This window comes from Sabethes cyaneus, chromosome 3 (assembly GCF_943734655.1).
Source record: "Sabethes cyaneus chromosome 3, idSabCyanKW18_F2, whole genome shotgun sequence".
NCBI classification, from domain to species: Eukaryota; Metazoa; Arthropoda; class Insecta; order Diptera; family Culicidae; genus Sabethes; species Sabethes cyaneus.
The window spans coordinates 37,889,760-37,910,554 of NC_071355.1; the positions used below are offsets into that span (position 1 = coordinate 37,889,760).

At 37.5% G+C, this 20,795-nt stretch overlaps 1 protein-coding gene across 7 annotated transcripts in view; it reads left to right on the plus strand.

The window, feature by feature from the left end:
• The window catches only part of LOC128744350 (uncharacterized), a 221,047-nt gene extending 200,252 nt beyond the window's left edge, over positions 1-20,795 (plus strand). For all 7 annotated transcript variants that reach the window (XM_053841274.1, XM_053841275.1, XM_053841276.1 and 4 more), the window contains 6 exons: positions 7,789-7,965; positions 17,673-17,745; positions 18,778-18,908; positions 18,989-19,129; positions 19,436-19,546; positions 19,623-20,795. In XM_053841274.1, coding sequence (XP_053697249.1) covers positions 7,789-7,965; positions 17,673-17,745; positions 18,778-18,908; positions 18,989-19,129; positions 19,436-19,546; positions 19,623-20,201 — 1,212 coding nt within the window. In that variant the 3' untranslated portion in view covers positions 20,202-20,795. The remainder of the gene's footprint in view (positions 1-7,788; positions 7,966-17,672; positions 17,746-18,777; positions 18,909-18,988; positions 19,130-19,435; positions 19,547-19,622) is intronic.

Sequence of the window (20,795 nt, forward strand, 5' to 3'; positions counted from 1 at the left end):
CTAAAGGTGTTTTGAAGCTTTGGTATATGGTTGATTAACGTGTTTAAACTATTTCTCATCTGAGTTTTGTCAAAACTTAAACTTACAGCAAAACTTTTTGCTGTATTTATATGGAAAATACAGTACGTTATTTGTCCATGAAAAAAAAATTTGAGTCCAACCATTTTTACGATGTTGCTCGTAGATAGTTAAGCAGGGATAACCACTTTAAATAGAGTTTGGAATATTAGCTTCGTAACTCAATTCGAAGTTCCAGTTCTAGACTTTCCTATACAATAAAGCTATATATAAATCTTCAGAATTGTATTCTCAAATAACTTGTTTCATTCTTCTGTGTATTACTTTTAATGATACAAGAATTGTCCCGTTTAGCATAATTTGGGATTTTTTTTACATAGGGCGAACAAATTGGGAAAATTTTACTCTACTTATATAGATTACTTATATAGATTATATAGATTACACTTTTGCTTCGTGCTAAAACAAATACGTAAAATCCAATTGAAAAATTTAAGCGTAACTGGTTTTGTGCTAAATGCAAATGAAGCAAAAATAACTCTTTTTTAAGGGGCATAGTACCTTTTACACCATATTTTTTGCCTAATTTCAAATAATTTTTTCTCGATAACGTGAAAGGCAAATTGAATCGGGTTTTTTGCATTCGAAACATTGCATTTTATACTAATATTTGCAATTTTGTTTTCATAAGGGAACCTCTTCCCCTTGCCCCTACGGCTCCTTGAAGATAGTCGTTCAAAAAAACCATGAATTACGGTACCATGGATTGGCCCTGGGGGCTTATCCGAATTGAAAAATTCCAAAACGACATGAAAGAACATTTAATTATCTCGTGTTTGATCCATCCTTTTTTAGAATCCGAACACATAACAAAATGGCGGACATTGATACATAAAAGTATGGTTTTTAAGCGAAAAAATTGTCTTTAAACATTTCTAAAAAATACAAAAATTACAATATCAAGAAAAGGATGGGTCAAACACGAGATAATTTTGTTGGCTTTCAAACAAAAAAAGAATCATAAGAATTGCTTGAGCCGTTCTTGAGATATTTATGGTACCGACTTTCAAAACCTGGTTTCGAGAAAAACGACGTTGAAGTTTTTACTCGTTGTTTAATCGCTCCAGACATGCGCGGTACAAATAGCTGTAACTTTGTCAATATTTGGAATTCATGCAAACGACTTCAAACACATATGGTTAAAATGTTAATCTTTCGAAATAATCAATAAAAAAATTTAGGTTTTAAAAAATTGAAAAGGTACTATGCCCCCTTAACAGAAGGCAGTTAGTATCCCTCTTATCTTTTGATCCATCTTATCTTTTAATCAATGATGGTTAAAATTTTTGTACAATACTGATTTTGTACAAATTAAGTTTATATTATTTTAAGCATAAAATGACATATGTTAGCTAACTAATTAAGAAGACTTTTTAGTTTCAAAACTAGAGGCTACAATGTACAAACACTATGAAGCAACTACGAAAAAGGATGAGTGATAGTTAGTTTTATCAATATAATTAAGTTTTTATTTAGGCTATAAATCAAGCCTACTTTCAATATCCCGTGCTTATAGATTAATTATAAACGTAGATACTATAGTGACAACAAGCAGTTTTATGGAATATAGAACGGCGTGTTCGTTGGTGGTAGGCAATGATAGCTACCGGCAGTGATGTCTCGGAGCGCAAAACTAGGTCCATTCTAAAATCAATACTAGGTCCATTCAAGATCAAAAAAGAGGGTTAACATTTTTAAGGAATTTGAAGATTTTACTGGTTTTACTGAACTTTTAAATACCTAAATTGAAATTACAAATATTTTAGCATCATTTTAAGAGCATTGTTTTATTTCAAACCAGAAGGGTTCCGGGTAGTAACAGTTTGAAAATACTCTATGGTGACTGCCAAAACGCTGAAAAACAGCTACTTTTAAATACGCGGCAATAAAGTAGTTTTGGCTATAATTTTAATTTAATTTTAGTATATTTACGTTCAGAAATGATTAAAGATAAACATAAAAGCTAAATACAGTACAAAGACTTGATAATTATATCCTAAAATTCTTATTTAAAAATAGGTCCATTCAAGATCAGAATTCGACTAGGTCCATTTCAAAATCATTTACCCTATTATCTCTATATTTGAAGAATAGTTTTTCTTTATTTGTATCAATATTTACATTTGTAAATTGCTGCAAATGTGAATACCTGAAAGCCCACTTTGTTGAACACAAGATATCCAATTATAGTAATGTGCCGATTTTGTCAGCTCCCGATTTTGTCTACCCCCGATTTTATCAACTTTTTATCCCGATTTTGTGAGCCTATAAATTTTGTTTAACTTTGTTTAACTTGATTTATAAAACTTTTCAGCCTACTTGCAACTATTCTGATTATCTGGGGAGAGTTTTTGAATAAAATGATGCCTTCTTATGAGTAATTCGGGGTCAAAATTAGGGAATTTTTAGAGTAAAAGTTCTATAGTTCCTAAACAAGCAGAGGTAGAGGTATAGTATATTCAGCAATGTTGTGTATTTTTACTATTTGTACAACTTTGTACAACAGAAAAAAGTCATACAACTACTACAAAAATAGTTGAAATAGAAAAACTGATTTTAACCACTTTTCATTTATGAGAAATAGGATTTTTCTATCTTTACTGAAGAGATAGAAGGTTACTGTCTTTAACAAAATTTCTTATAATAATATGCTTTAAAACTTTGCAAAACACATCAATGTGTTATATTGAAACTGAAGAAAAATAAATTTTGTGTTGCACTTTTAGGGGGATTAATCAAAATTTGAATTCCGCCGGACGATAGAACTTTTAATTTTAAGAAACTCTTCCAAAGATTCGATAAACCTAAAACCAAGTTTTCCCGTTCAAAGCTAATGCGCACCAAAAAAGATTCTGGACCAGTGTGCTGTACCCGGTTCATTGAGCTTTCGGTTGACCAATTGAGGGTTAAAATTTAATTTTTAGTAGAAGTCTTCGATATTGCAAGGTCTTAAGTCTTGAATTTTGAAAAAATTTTCGAAAAAAAGATTTCCCGATTTTGTCAGTTTCCCCATTTTCTCAGCCCAAAATTCAACACGGGGTTGACAAAATCGGAACATTACTGTATCTCGAAAACAGTTGCATTTAAAAAAATTATTATTTTGACCAATTTTGTTGTAAATGACATAAAAAATTGTTATTTGTATTACAAATTCATATATTACTTGAAAAGTTGGAAAAAATCATGAAAGTCGTTGTTCTACGAAGTCCGTTCATGAAAGTTGCTCCGTCTCAGGATAACTTTTAAAAGCTTGCAAATTACTTTTATTTTTTCCAAAAAAAAATTAAAAATGTTCAAAAATGGTATATTTTTGATATCTTGATTTTAAGTTTTATTTTCAAATTTTTGAAAAATTTTTAAAATATTTTTTTTAGTGCATATTTTTTTCATATTCAAAAATCAATTTTCTACAACTTTTGCTAAGGCATAATTTTTGTAAAATCGATAGTTTTCGAGATACAATCTTTCAAACATAATACACATGAAAATTAATACGCACTTTTTTAAAACTGAGTCTTGAATCAAAATGGCGCAAAAACCTGTGGAAGGTGCATATTTCCTCCTATCAAACACGTTTGTAAAGTTTCACCTAAATCAGAAAGGTTCAAATTTTGTCATTTACCTACCGTGACCGCCCCTAATTCTGCGCAGCTCCTAATTCTGCGCATTTTTCTTTATATGAGTATTTTTCAACATTGTGCATAACTATGATCATTGCGTTATTTTTTATAAATGTCTGTTGAATATTACGCCATTATTCACTAACGGGCCATAACATTTGAGAGCGAAATAATTTAACGTGAAACTGAAAGTATTTTATATGGCAGAAAACATCGTCGTTAGCACCAACGCTAAGATTGTCCTTCTAGAAAATTAACAAATTTATGATCGAAATTCTTTGCAATGATCAAATTACCCAGCATAATTAGAAAGAATAATTAGTTTTAGTCATGTTTCAGACAAAAAGAGTGATTGCATGCATTGCTTTCCTTAGAAAATTGCGATGCAATAATGCGCAGATTTAGGCACAGATTTTTTATTCATGTTCCAAATTCTGCGCAATAATGTATCCTACGAAGAAATCGCGAAAGAATACGCAACCTCGCCCAAATGGCTGAGGTATAGAGGCATGAAAATTCAAGTAGAATCTTTAACTTGCATTAATTGGCATCCTGTGCTGTGTCTCGGGGTCCAAACCTACGAGCGTCAATTCATGAAACCATGTGTTCTATTTTTTGTTAATGTCCAACCTCATGGGGCTGTCAGAGAGTGGGGAAGTGGTTTCTATATGAAAACACAATGTTTAGTATTAGTCTACAGTGTAGTGTTCAGTATGCAGAAAACCCGAATCAATTCGCCCTTCACGTTATCGAGAATAAAATATTAAAATGAGGCAATCAAAATGATAACAACATTCCTTTGTCACCCGGACAGCACAAGAAGGCCGGATCATGGATTTAATTATGGTAATGGCTAATGCCGGATTTTTTTGTGTGCTTTCAGCGCATAAAGACATAAAAAGCATGGCAAGAGTATTTATTTTCACTTTTTGGGTGCGCAGAATTAGGAGCAAATATGCGCAGAATTAGGAACATGGGCAAGAAAGTGCGCAGAATTAGGCACCGTGGATAAGTTTACAAAACGAAAAAATACTCAATTGTTGGTCGACTTATAATTCCCATATTTTTTACCAGATATTATAGACCGTACCACTACACGTTGCTGCTATCCACGTTGTTAATTAAAATCTAGGATACTTAGAATAGCGGAAGAATCATAAAAATGTCTTAACTGCGCAGAATATGGTACGTTTACGGTATTTCACGTGAGCTCTAGTCATTATTTCTGACACACTTTCCTAACACAGACATTAAATTGGACTAAGTTTAATCGCGTTCGAACGAAATTTGTTGGCACAAGGGGGTTTTGTTGCTCTTTCTGGCGTATTTCCCAAGCGAGGACATCAAAATGTCTAGGTTTAATCGCGGCGTAAAAAAATTTTGTTGAGACGAGGAAACTTTGTCACTAGTTTCGGCTTACTTCTCAAGCACAGATATCAAATTGGTATAGGTTTAGATCATCATAAAGAATCTTCCAACCAATCATGAAGCGATAATTTCCAGTTGGACAGTCACCCCTATTCTGTATTTCGAACGAATCTTTATTTCGTTCGACTTGTTTCGAACGAGATGTTTTACCCATTTGATTTTGTTGGCGGAAATTTCGCTCGAAAAAACTTTTGTTCGAAATACCAATCCGTTCGAAATATAGAATAGTGATGAAAGCTTCATTATTTGCAGTTTTTCAATAGTACGTACTTTGAAATCAATAGGTTTCATTATTGGTGTGGATGCGTAGAAGCTTTTCCGATCAGTTGGCGTAAAAATATTTAAAAACGATCTGGAAACCGCTAAGCTATTAGCGCTCAAAATCATTCGTTTTTCGTGACGCTCGCATTTTTCGAGTTTTTGGAATGACACCCTATCCGAAATCTTGCCGTAAAACGTAGTCCTACGTCAAACCGTTCCAGAAATTGTCATAATTTAAAAACCCACTTGTTATTTCTCATTTAGGCCTCTAACCCTCTTGTCAACGACCACCCTCTCCCCTTTTGTTAACACCCCTTATGTCTTCGATTTTTAAAAACATAGATACGCCACTCTTCGCAGATTCAATCGTCAGTAATGTGGCTCCTGGCGGCAAGAGGGTTTTACTAACCTGTCAAAGTGTTCGTAAAGCGTTCTCAGAGGCACACGTTTGACTATATCATCTGACACTTGTGTAGAATTAGTAGGGGATGCAAAGACTATGATCGTCTAGTAAACTCTACCGCAGGTAGATAGTGCTGATGGCATACTTTTTACTCATAAAAACAAAAAACTTAACAAAACATGCAAAAAAGATAGCAACAAAAATTACCAAAAACAGATGTCAAAAAAATATACCGATAATCAAAATAAGAAGATGGTGAAGATAGTGTGCCGGTAGCACTACAGAGACTGTAGATTACAGAGGCACCGAGACACTCAAAAACTGCTAAATTTTGAAGGAAAGCGGAGAGTTACCTTTATTTATGATGGTACTCTCGTTTTGTTTCAAAATTTAGCGGATTTTGAGTGTCTCGGCGCCTCTGTAATCTACAGTCTCTGTAAGTAGCACTCACGGGCTTTTGGATGCTCACAAGTTGCTGGCCTTGTGAGCGGGCTGTGCAGAAAGACGCTGCGAGGCTGTACAGAAAGAGGCTACGAGGTCGTGCGCTCGCAGAATGTATGCACACAGTAAAATTTATTACAGATTTGTGACCATATGGGGTTGCATTAGTGTGTACAGAAGAAGAAATAGTACTGAAAAATGATGAAAGTTGAATGAAAAAAAAAACTAAATTAATTGCAATTATTGAATGCAGCTTAATTTTTCCACAGATATTTTGATGTTTTTATCGTCATTTGCACTTGAGTGTTCTTGGCCTATGCAAAAACTGACCCTGGTATATAGTAAAATTTTCCTTAACAGTGTTGCCAGCTATTCAGTTTAAATTTTGGAATTCAAGAGCCAAGTATGAAAATCAAATTTTTCTTTCTAAAAACTTCCTAAAAAATTGCGCTACAGTTCTGCACCCGATAGAGATAGAAATGCTATTTCTTCAGCAAATTTACTTGGTTTTATATTTTCTACTACTTTGCATTTCGTCGGCTATATTTTCAAACACAAAAAAGTTATTTCTTTAGTTTCTTTTAGTAAGTTTATCATGGTAAGCCATGGCAAAATGTTGACACTTTCAAGTTATAGGTGGCATTTTTACGACTGAAGGAAGACCCGAAATGCTACAATGAAATCAGAACACACTCGGAAAAAAGTTCCACTTTTCACCCTTTTGGACCACTGTGAACCACCACAATCGGATATTTAGTTTAGCACCTAATGTACTAGGCATGAGAATTGATATAAGAACAGAACACTGATAAGAACAAAACAGTGATAGTATTGCATTCACAAACGCATCTCTACTTCATTTAACATGCAACAATAACAACATACAATACCATACAACCATGGGATATTGGATTTCATCTGCTTAATCTGTTTTTATCAGAATTGTCAATTGTTGACAATTTTCATAACAAACTTTTACATCACTTCTGATTGACGATTTCTATGACATTCGTATTGGACAGAGTTTCAAATTACAAAACATGTAGTTCACAGTTACGTACTGCACTCTTTACGCTAAATGTATAGACAAACACTGGATACATCTATTTATATCTGTCAAGGTTGAGCGAAGGGTTTGATTCCATTAGGTTACGTCTGCAGTCGAACAGACGGCTGGTTTTTCAATCGGCACACTCATCTGGCGGAAACCTTAGACTAGAGACCGCAATCCGACTTCCCTTGCGTATCTGTTGAAGCGTTCCAAGCAACGCAGTTTGCGGTGCATCCGCTGCATCTCATTCACAAGCGTCTTCGTCCCAGCGCAGCCGGTCTAGTTTCGCAGCTTCACGGTTTGTCACACCTTCGCGGTTGATTTGTTTGCTACTCGGTGGCCGTGCCTTGGGTAAAATAAACCTCTCAACCGTGCAATGTTGCACCATCATCATCAGGGCAACTTTTACACAACGGGAATATGATCGAATGATGATGATCGAATGTCTCCACTAGAGCAAAGTATTCTAATGTGATTTTTTCCTGTTTTCTAATCTCTGTTTACAGCCCTCTGGATGGCGCAAACTGCGCAATATCGTTCAATGGACACCGTTCTTCCAGACATACAAGAAACAGCGCTACCCATGGGTGCAGCTAGCCGGACACCAGGGTAACTTCAAAGCCGGTCCGGATCAGGGTACAGTGCTGAAGAAACTGTGCCCCAAGGAGGAGAAATGCTTTAAGGTAAGCTGACAGTAATATTCGACCATTATTGGAAGACTTTTAGCAAATTGCCTAACTTTTCATCGAGCAAAATTTTTGATACTTAGCACTGAAGAAAATTTTGTTGAAAAACAATCATTTTTTTTAAACTGCTCAATTAAAAAGCGGGTAATATTTTTAATATGGATTTAAAATGAAACTTTGGGAATTCTTCAATTTCGATTATCATTCATTTGAAGGGTTCAATCTTTCTACACTTCTCCTGGGGGGAAATATTCAACTAAAAGAAGGTTAAACAATACATTCGAAGAAATATTTTGGATGAATATTCGATTCTATTTTTATCTTTTATTCTTGAAAACGTAACATTCTTCCTGCCAACAATAACACAATGGATATTGCATTTCCAGAACAATTAATTTCATCCATGGAAATGCGATGAAACATAAATTTTGAGCCAAGAAAATATACTTTTAACATATTTCCGATTTTTTTTACTTAAATAATAAATTTATACGGAAGGTTAGTGCGCTTTCCTGAACGACACTAAGATCACGAATCTGCAATTTTTCCACTAGGCATTGCAGTTCAATGCAATCGGAGTCCGTTTTAATTGCCTCTAAGATTTTTACCTTATCGACATAAAAAGGCCGACAGCCAGGTGGCCGGAGAGCAAACAGTTCATTTACGAAAAGAGAAAAAAGCAATGGTTCAAGTTTGCTCCGCTGTGGTACGCCAGAGACGTAGCAGAACGAATCGAAAAACTCGGAACCGATCTTCGCACTCAGTCACTTGCAGTACGGTACGGAAACTCCCGGCGTTTGAAGCCTTGCAAGGAGAATACCGTAATGCACCCGATCACATCGTGTACACATTTGCACTCCTTCATTCATGTTACGCAGGCAGAACGAGACGAAATCAGCGAGATTTGTAGAGACTGAACTTTTTAGAATAAAACAAAACCATGCAGATCTGAAGAATTGTAACGTTGGCAACTAGCGACCAAAGCTTCATTCACGATTATCTCGATCACTTCAGAACTGGAGTAGTTTTCAACATTGCGCTTATCACCCTTTTGTGTATAGGGAACATAACTAAAGTATTGGTAGGAAACTTACACTGCTGGACGCATTGAACAGTAGTGAAAGAGGGCAAAGTAGGATCAATTTTTTGTGTTACTGTCCGCGATCACTACCGATCCCAAATACACGAACTTATCTAACACTTGTAGTTCGTCGCCGTCAACGGTTACCGGCCGTGGGAGGCACGCGTTTGTTTCTTTTGAGCCTCTTTCTTTCATGGGTTTGGTCTTCGATACATTTATTTTTAGCCCAATCCTCTGGTCTGGTGTAAATTTTCTTCACCGTCGCAAAGTTCATGGCTATGAACCAAAGTCATCTGCAAAACCTAAACCTAAACTAAACCTTGCCTCTCATTTTGATGCCCGCTCTTCGGATCACCACTTCAAGAGCGATGTTGTACAGCATGCAGGATAAGCCGTCACCTTATCTCAACTGTCACCACTTCTCGAAAAGACTCAGGAGTCTTCCCAAGATGCGCATAAAACACATCACTCGATCAAATGTAACTCTGATAAGTCGTGTCAGTTTGTCCGGAAAACCGTGTTCGTGCATTATCTCCTATATCTGGTCTCGATCGATTGTATCGTATGATGCTTTGAAATCAATAATGATGTGATGCGTGGGAAAATTCTACTCCCGACATTTCTGCATCAGTCGGATGCAAAAAAAAATTGGTCTGTAGTTACGCGAGCCCCTATGAAGCTCGCCTTCTAATTCCCTACATTTTATTTCAAGGACGCTAGAAAACGATTAAAAGACTGCTTGAGGTGCGGTGCAAAGAGGCTGTAATTATCGCGCGCAACATTGGCTTTACGATCATCTAGAAAAAGATCTATATGCAGGCCATTTCTCAGAATTGACAAATGACCAAAACTTCTTCGGATTTCTGTATAAGTTTTCTTGCATTCACAGAGTATACTAAAAGACGGTTGTAGGCTCGAAAATCTCTGCCGGCACGTTTAAAGTATCCCTTGGTGGCTTGGCAGGGCGATCTTTGAAATGCGCGCAAAGCAAAAGATCGCCTTCCACGTTTCAATGGACCGAGATGCACGTTTTCCCATGGGGACTTCCCTTACTCACAAATACTGGATTCCTGTTTTAGAATGCCGAAGATTTCTATTTCATATTAAGGGGATTCCTTTGCCGCGTTATAGGTATCCTGGAGATTCGACTTTTGGATTCTCATACTAGAATTTTGGTTCTATAGGCAAGGCATTCTGTATGAATCTCATGCCGGATTCCTGTACACGATTCCAATGCGAGGAATCCCAGAGAATCTGAGCGAATCTTTTTGGTTCGTCCGGGTTGTGGGCGGGTTGGTTTATGGGACCATAATCGGCGGTCACTGTTTGAAGTGCGAATTGATCCACAGCGCTCAACATGGGGAGAAAATAGCAACAATTGCCAGTCGAACTCCCATTGCTGTCGATAACATTTTCATACACAACAAGGACCAGTAAACTCAATGTAACACCAAGAGTGGGATGATCGGCATCGAGCGTGATAATAGATTCAGCCGCCTCAGCAATCCGGTCAAGTTGTATAGCGGGATCATTGGCAAATATCAGAGGTAATAAATGATTATTCCTGTTTAACATTGGGTTAATGAGACTGGGACGGGAAACCATCAAAAAGCGTGGTACAAACTGCGGAAGTGTATGAGTGATGGTAGTCGATGCTAGGGCTACAATTTACAGGAACATTACAAACTAAACCACACTGGCGGTAATCACCAAAAAGCAGCGCTAAATTATTCGACGCTAGATGAGAAAACACCCTTCCAGTCGGTAAGTGCGCTAATACTCGTTAACGATCGGCCACTAGAACTTTTCCCCTTAGCTGTTCAAGTATTTTGTAAATCGAAGCTGGATCGATGGAGCTGCTTACGATCACTTCAAAAAACAAAAAATGTGCTCCCGAATAACTTTTGCGAATGAATCTTCTTATCAAAAGTTAGGTTTCCATTAAAACGATTACTTCCAAGTTCAACGCTGTTACAGCAATAAAAAAAAAGTCGTCGATTTTGGTTTGAAGTCCTCGCACGTTCTAGTAGTAAATCAGCAGCGGATTGAAGCAGTTCCACTGCGGGTCAGGCACAGAGTTGGAATCGAGGACTGCGTCATCAGCAGATTTGTTATATGAGTTGTACACCCACACGGAGAACCGGCACGACTGTTGTTGACTAGAAGAAATGACTGCGCTTGCGGTGGGAAGGCCGGAGGCTACCACAATATTTACCATAACAGTCATTGCATCCACTATATAGCCTGAAATGTCGGCAGAGACACGGTGAGCTACTTAGAGTGGTATGCTTCGTCAAGCGAGTGTGGATTGATGGAGGGATCGACGAGGGAAGTGACCCTTGGATCTCTGGAAACAACGTGTGTACCGGCAGTAGTGAGGAAATAATCACACTGATACTTGCCAGGGTTTACGTTTTGGCGGCTTCGTTTCATACATCTGCACACAGGGCACGGACTGACGTGCGCTGATAGGAAGAGCTACACTGTAGCATGCGAAACAAAAGCCTCCATGATGCTAGAAATATTGCGTCCCGGCATCCGATGGGCTGATAGTGCAGTGGCGGTAATGCTCGTCAGAGACAACCATTATCCCGAAAATCCTGGAGCTGCAATTGAATTTTTATCTCGATAATATTCTCTCGGTTTGCAATTTTTGCAATTGCCTGCAAGTCTTTTAGCTTGGTGCAAATATTTCAGAGAGCGATAGATTACATGAAAAAAATGCTTCTGGGCTTATGGTCAAATCTAAATCGTTACATGATTATTGAACATTTTTAGTTTTCGGTCCTGTTTACTCTAAATTAGCTCTAGTACAAAAAGAACATTAGATAGCTCATTTCTGTTACTTTCATTCAAGCTGAGAAAATGTTGTACTGAAAAAAGCCCTTAAACTTTCGACTTCATTCAAAATTTAGTAATTTTTCAGAAGCAAAAAGCTTTGAAACAAATATTTAGGCGAATATTTTGAGGTGTTTTTATCAAATTTCTCCTAAAAAAGTTTTTATCTACCAAATTGAATCTTTTAAAAAGTTCTACAATTCGTTCTTTGACGTGAAACGAGTATGTGTTTTAATTTCATTGCAATGTAATTTTAAACGTACAAGTTGCTACCGGCAAATAAACCTAAGTGGTTTGAGTTTTGCAGGATTATGCAAGCAAAAATGGAGGCGAACCTTCAATTTACGAAACACATTGTTGTTGCTGTTGTTGTTTTTCAAACACGTCAGATCGTGTCCGTAGCACGTGGTGATCTAGTGTGCTATGCGTGATGTATGAATTCGTAAATTTTTCTGATACTAATTCAACACCCAACACAATACGCTTAAACGTAAATTGCAACGAAACTAAAAGAGATAGTCATTTCATGTCGAAGATCGACTTGTAGAATGGTACCAGAGTTTTAATTTCGTAGATAAAAGTAATCAACCTATTGCGCTATTTTAGGAACGTTTGATGAAAACTCCTCGAGAAACACTTACTTCAAAGCTTTTGGCATCTGAAAAGTTGCTAAATTTCATGAAGTAAAGTTTATGAACAATTTTCAGTACAAAGCTATCTTAGTATACGAATGAAAGTAACAGAATTGAGCTAGCTAGTATACTTTTTGTACTAGAGCTAGTTGAACATTTAACAGAACCGAAAACCAAAAATGTTTATTGACTCAGTAATGATTGAGAATTGACCACTTGTATAGAAAGATTTTTTTCGTCAAATGTGACCCTCTATCACCCCCTAAAAATATAGTTTTATATCACTTTAAAACTTAATAGACCGAAATTTTATCTCATTTCAGAACAATTTATCGAATTCTCGCGTAATTTTTCAAAAGGACCTAAGAAACATTGAGAGACTCTTTTTGACGTCCCTCTTTTCCGATTATTTCGGCGCACTGTGGGATGAAACACAAATCTAGGTGCACAAAAGTAATTACGCTAAAACCGTTAGTCCTTGGTATATAGGATGTTCGGAGTAAATTTGTTATTTTACCTTCCGCTTGTTAGCATTAAGCATTAAGACTTATTTTCGTTTTTTAATCCGTTCTATTTACGTACAAATTGTGATTTTGGTAGGTAAAACGGTAATTTTTACTTCATTATTCAATACGGTCTAGCAAAAAAGGGCCGACCAGGACCGATGTTATCTCAATTAATTACGGAGGCCAATATATTACTAAACATCTATTCAAAATTTCATTTGCTGCTTTTGAGCAGTTTTTACGTTATTGACATTTGAACAAACCATATTTTTTTTTAGAAAAAATGCCTGTAGCTTCGGAATCGAAGGAGATAGCAACTTGATTCCTTCAAACAAAATGTGCGTTTTCCATGCATGTGAAAGTGCTCAGAAGGCATTATTTGTGAAAAATAAACACGAAAGAAGATAGAGTAGGGCGGGTCATAAGTGCGATGTTTGAAGTTGTTATTAATTTTCGTGAGATATAAAGAAGGACAACAACATAATATATTTTATAGTGATGCAGTAACTCAATGTCTTCACATTCAACTATAAATCATCTGCGGTAAAATTGTTTTGCAAAATAAATTCTTCTTTCTTCTGATCAAGTGCAGATTCGCACTTTTACCTCACTAGCGGGGCAAAAGTGCGAATACCGCGGGGCAAAAGTTCGAAGCTCGAATCCAGCAGTAGCTAACAAAACCATATTATCTTCAATCTGCGTTATGTTTCGGTAAGGAATATTCTCAATTTGCACCTTTTCTATTTTGCGCTGGTGTATTACAGCCTCCGCTAGATCGAAACTTTTTCAAACGTTTGTTTTTTGTTTTAACAGCGGAAACACATTGTTTTTCTTCGGCCAACATCTGTAGAGCATACAGTTTTCTGCAGATCTTTCATTTCTAGTATCTGTAATATAGTGCCTAAAGCTGTATATAATTAGCTATACATTTTTGACTCGCCCATGAATCGCACTTTTGCCCCGTCCGTGAATCGAACTTTTACCCCGCTAGACGCTTGACGGGGTTAGATTAAATTACGGAAAAGCGAAATATATTTCGTAAATTATTTTCACCGTATTTTCAAAACAGATATGTGAATGATGTAAAACACTGCTACAAATTTTCAAGAAGTAATATCCTCCTGTTGATATCGTATTTGCCGTATAACGAAAAATTACATCAAAACCGCCCTAAAATAACATTTGCACGTAGCTCAGTAACAATGCTTCGTAAGCAACCAAAGTTTACGTTAGATTCAAGTTGTTAAAGTAGTCACCCATCCATGTCAATGTAGAAAATTTACTCGGAATCTGCACCGATAAATCATTGAATCGCACTTTTACCCGCATCGCACTTTTACCCCTCCTTACTCTATAAAGAAAAAACGGATTTTTTAGGTCCACCCCGACCAAAAAACTTTTAATAGCTCCAGCCCATCAACCCATAAGAGATAGAACTTTCATTTTTTTAACAAAGTTACTTAAAATTTAATGTTCTTTAACTTTGCTGAACATTTTTTCCGCTGACTTCAGCCATAAAATAGTTTATATTTCGCACTCGCTTACTATGATTGTCACCCTAATGTCATATACGCCAAAAAATGCGGAAGTTAAAATAACAAATTTATTCCGAACATACTATATATCTAGGGCTTACGGTTTTAGCGTACCCAAGCAGCATACTTTTCGCACTTATGGTTGCATAATCTCATTTATGACTGAAATTAGTCATAAATCGGTTGCCACAACTGATTTGTAGCACTTGTGCTACTAGGGTAATTAATTTTGTCCACCTAGATTCGGGTTTCATCCCACGGTGCGGCGCAATAATTCATTTTAAGGGAACATAAACGACTAAAATTTTTGAAAAATCTATTATTTTTTATTTTAGATTTTGATTCTGCAGTCTTTACCGCTTATTTTGATACTAATTTTGTAATTATCCGACCACGGGAAGTGACTGAAAAACGATCAACACACATAAGCGTTCCAGTGCGGCATGGAACAACCTCGAAGGAATAAAACGCCGCTCCTGAAAAACCATGATTTTCAAACTTTAGGGGAATTGTGTATAATGTGCCCCCCCCCCCCTAAGAATAAATGGATATAACTCTGTTATGCTTCCCCAAATTAACGTTAGAACTACGAGTATATGTTGGTATTTGAGCTGTAAACCAATTGCAATTGTTTATTTCATTTAGTATTGTGGAATAAATATGCTAGGAATTATTTAATAAAAGTACCTAAATGTTGTGTTTCTCGTCTGCGCGGGGTAAAATGCCCCACCTGCAGTATAATATGCCCAATGAGGTAATTCGAGTATTTCTACCAGTGAAAGACCAACTCTATTTTGTAGAAAGTAAAACTATTTCCGTTGTTTTCAAAATATCGTATTTTTATATAAAATAATCCTAGTTTTGGCCTTCTGATGCACTTTGTAATGTAATAAATTATTCCCACCACGGTTACTCTAGAATACTAATTGAATTACATAATGGCAATTGACTTCAACTTAGATCTGTTTACCTATGTTTATAGCCACATTTGCAAGGGGGGCAAAATGAACCACCGCAAGTGGGGCATATTGGCCTGCTTTTACTTATTTGAAAAAATATTAAATGCTAAAGCAAATCAAGCGTTTCTACCGTAATTATTGGCAGGGATGTCTTTTTGAAGTTCACTTCACGCAATCGAATCGCAACAACCGGTTATTTACAGATTTTGACAAGAATATAGCTTATGGAAACGACGCCAAAAGTTACATCGGAAGCTGCTCAAAAACAAATTTATTTTTGTTTTGTTTTTACAGCATGTGACAACTGTCATACTTGCATAGTAGGCTAGTTCCATCAAATACTGTGGTTTCTGGGTGGTTTTGCATTTTAATTTCGCTTGTTTAGGGAAAAACGAAGGAAGGGCACATTGGCCAGGGGGGGGGGGGGGCACGTTATACACAATTCCCCTATGTACCTTTTTCTCAGAAACTACACAACGTATTGGAACAAACTTATTTTCATTTTGTTGGTAGTAGCTTGACAAAGACTTCTGTAACTTTTGAGCTATATTAACGACATGCAGCTTGAGAAAAACGAAAAAGAAGAAAAAAAGATGGCTGAAAAAACCAAATTTTGTCTTCTTTTTCTTTTTTTCTGGCTGTGTTTCATTTACAAAGCTCAAAAGTTATAAAAGTCTTTGTCAAGCTGGTACCAATAAAACAAAAAAAAGTTTGTTCCGTTGCGTAGATTCTGAGAAAAAGGTGCATAAAGTTTGAAAATCGTGGTTTTTCAGGAGCGGCGTTTTATTCCGTCGAAGTTGTTTCACGCCGCTCTGGGATGCTTATGTGTATGAACGTTTTTCGGGAACTTCCCGTGGCGGATCACTACAATATTAGCATCAAAAAAAGCGGAAAATACAGCAGAATCAAAATCTGAAATAGAAAGATAATGAAATTTTCAAGCGGTTTAATAGTTTATGTCCCCTTAACGTAACTTCTCTCGTTCAGCTTAAGGGGGGGACCCTAATCTGGAAGACCGAAAAATAATAGGTTTGCGTAAAAAATTTTCAGATGCTAGAATTATAGTTATGTGTTTTGGTATTTTGGTTATTGGTTAAGGTATATTTAAAGATATATTTAGTATTTTTTGGATACCAGAACAGTGATTATTATGCTGGTGCAGGTGGCCGCGTGAATGCCCTCTAGAAAATAGTTCCTTGCTGGCAGTACGTGCCGGGAACCAACGGAGTATCGTAGAACGGAATTCAAGGATGATTTTGAAGCTTTAGATCAATACCTAAATTGTTACGTAGCGATTTTTGAAAATTCGAAAAATTACCAAAATGGCGGCAATTTCTCCAAAATAGAGGAGTTATTTCATTAACAATCGCCAATTACGAGCTCATCGATGAGCATCGACCGTGGCAAGCTAAAAAGAAGAAGCACAAAGAGAATCTCTCATTGTTACTTAGGTCCTTCTGAAAAGTTATGCGAAAATTTATTTAACTCAGCTAAGTTTTGTTTCTCTCAATTCTTAATTCTTATTAAGTTTGTTCCCCAATTTCTACTTCAGCGTGGTTCGAATTACGTGTAAAATCTTTATGTTGCAGGCATCACTTTTTTATTTTAAGTTCTGTCAATTTTAGTTTAACTTATTATCATCACAGTTCTATACTTGTTATTTTTTTTTATTTTTTATCTCAATTTGTGAAAGTTAAATATTGTAAACATTGAAGAAAAAGTTAACATTATAATTAGGCAGCAATGTTGAATATATTTTTATGTCTCGTCTATTGAAATATGCATTGTCACAATTACTTGTTCAAAACAAAAACTTGTCAGCTAGGGATGTGGTAAAAAACTCGCCGTGATAAGCGGAGATTGTGCGTCCAGGAAGCAGTTAAAACAGATTCTCACTGCATCGAACGCCGAAACAGCGTCTGTCAAAACAAAACCTCCGACATTCTACGCGTTTGAGAGTTTACGCGCATCATCATGAATAGTGAAGCTTGCGTAAAATTAATTCTCGAACTGCTTTCGTGTTGTATTTTACGCAGTTTGCGAATTTTAAGAGAAGAGGCCTACTTTTCTTCAACCGACAAAGCTAATTTCTTTATTTTCTAAACTGTCAAACCAGAACACTTATTTTTTTTTTATTTTCAATCATTTTCCAGGTCCTCATGAAAGACGTCATCCGGCCGTACGTTCCTGAGTACAAGGGTCAAGTGAACAGCGACGATGGTGAATGTATCCTTTCGCAAACAAACAAAAAATCCGCAATTACAACCAAATAGCTACAATCCTCTCAGCAAAACCATCCCTGAACCGGTTCCGTTTTTTATTTGCCTCGATCCCAATAATGCTAAAACCAATTACGGCTTATTGTTGATCATGATGTTTCAATTTATTGTTTACGACATGGAACGTGCTACGATGCCGTAAAGATTTTATCGAATTAAGCCAGTAGTGCGGGGCAATCTGGAGCTTCACCTGACTGCCCTGCGCTGTAACTAAAGTGCAGTAAAAGCTCTATACTTAATGCTATGCACGCATCCGATAAATCGCTACTGGGCTGTTGCCGCTGGCTGGCTCCTGTGCTACTGATGCTGGCTGCTGGATAATCAAAACAAACAGATACTAAACAGCTAGCGCACACACTTTCTGCCCGCCGGAGAATGGTTGTGTAGAGGGCGAATTATCGCTATCGCGCCAGTTGCCGAGATGCCGCTGGGTTTTATATTTATTTATTTATTTTTTTATTACCGCAGCTGAACAATTAGACCCGGAGGGATTATAAATAGCCCCGCTTAATTTGCCTACTAATTGGTTGCCTACACTCTGCTTCTGCTCTGTCTCTCCACTGCTGACTGGCACCGGCACAGCCGGTGAACAAGCTCAAGGAACAAACCGCACAAAAGTGTGGGTTGTTTTTATTTGAAGTTATTGCTGAAATCAAGTTCAGTTGCAAAATGTGAGTTGGCTCTGGTTTAACTCGAACCTCAACAGGACTTCGGCGAATTTGCAGACACGTGCCGTTGAACTGAAATATCTTGATTTGAAAGAACATGTTTATTCAACCAAGCTGACAAAGTTTATCCAGTGGTGAAACTGGACCTCCCGAGAAGTGGCCCAATTAGTATGCAAATTTCTATTTAAAATGTTGTTAAGTTGAGTTGAGTTGAGAGCTAGCTTTCAAACCTACAAGCCAACCAATTATTGCAATCGTCTGTCCAACTTGAGACTGTGTACTTTTCCTAAGCTTTCGAACTCCACCATTAGCCACCTACATCCAGCTGCAAGATCTGCTGAGTGACTTCTACCAGCCGTGCGTGATGGACTGCAAAATTGGCGTGCGGACCTACCTGGAGGAGGAACTTTCCAAAGCCAAAGAGAAGCCGAAACTACGAAAGGTATCACAACACGACGTCGGTCGTGGCCAGTGAGTCTGAGTCTGAGTTTTGTTTATTTATGTATGATTTCTTTGTTGCAGGACATGTACGAAAAGATGATTCAGATCGATGGGAACGCACCGACCGAAGAGGAACACCGCGCCAAGGGAGTCACTAAGCCACGCTACATGGTATGGCGGGAAACAATCTCCAGCACCTCGACGCTTGGCTTTCGGATAGAGGTAAATAAAAATACTGTTTGATATTAATGTTTGAATTGCTCCTAATAAAAAAGCGTGACCGTGCAAGATAAGGTTCGGTGCAAAAATGCGGTACAGGAACTAACTGAATATTTCAGTCGTGAACCAGCGAAAAAAGTGATGGAGGAGCTTTGTACTTTGATCTCAATAAGTTGTGTAGAAATAAAAATTAAATATTTTATCTCTCGCGCTCGCATCGTATTTATACAGACAGTTTAGTCCTGTCTTGTTCGTATTAAATTTCTATCTTAATAACAGTTTACTTATGCCTTCCTATACTTGTTTCAGGGCATTAAAAAAAGCGACGGAACAAGCTCGAAGGACTTCAAAACGACCAAATCCCGCGAGCAAATCACTGAAGCATTCCAGGAATTCACCGAAAGTTTCCCGCACGCCTTGGTAAGCCTTAGAAAAAGTGTTTCCTCCTTTCCAGAGGGCTCCTAAGCTAACGCGTTTCCACCGTTCTTTTCCGCAGCCTAAATACATCCAACGACTGAAGGCAATTCGGGCCACGCTTGGCTATTCGGATTTCTTCAAAGGACACGAGGTGATCGGCAGTTCGTTGCTGTTCGTACACGACCGGCACAACGCCAGCGTGTGGCTTATCGATTTCGCCAAAACGGTCGCCCTGCCGGACGGAGTGACCATCTCGCACGACAGCAAATGGAAGGTTGGCAACCACGAGGATGGCTACATGATCGGGATCAATAACCTCATCGAAATATTCGAGGAAGTGTATGAAGCCCAGCAGGTGGCGCTCTCCGAGCGGATACCGAGGCTTTCGTTGCCTGATCTGGATGATTTCAGCAGTATCAACAGCAATAACAACAACACTCGCAGCAGTAGCAGCAGCAGTAGGAGTGAGCGCACAACGATCAACGAAGATACGGTACAAACCCCGTTGGTAGGCGACCTGACTGCAATGACATTGAGTTCGCAAACTACGATCGCTCCTTCGGAACCTGCACTAGAATCCTCCAGCAGCGTCGCCTACTGTCTGAACAACAACAACTGCGACTGCAAAAGTGACGACCTTCCCAATCCGAATAGTTAATCTTTTTGTCAGATCCTGATACGTAGCAAAATAAGTAGAACCCCCTATAGGCATTGTTGTTGATACGTTTGTTCGGGCCCACAGAACCGCTTGACGTAGAACTGAAACTGAGCTGTCGATTTGGGGGGAGAGAAACCTCCCCCCGGTAGCATATCCGCTCGGCACCCGAAGCTCCAACGTCTAGTATTTTTATCGTGTTTCTTAAGAATCTCAAGACTCTACACATTACGGATGGATACGATTAGACAGTTAAACTAGTTTATCATACACATATACAACATAAACGTATACAATCAATTTTGTATTACTACAACCTATACGGTAATCATCAGCTAGCTAGAATGCGACTAGCACGAATATAGTGCGAGACAGTTTAGTTTTCCTTTATATGAGAAAGAGATTTTTTTCCCTGTTGCTAGTTCTTACTATTCCACTATTCATAGACAAATGCGTTACTCATTTGAACATATTTATCATTTACATTGCATTCATTATTCCATTTGGCTATTCCAGAAGCTGCGTGCAACAAAGCTATATTTGTTGTCAAAACTATATAATCATAAAACAATGTACATTTTATGAATAAACATTTAT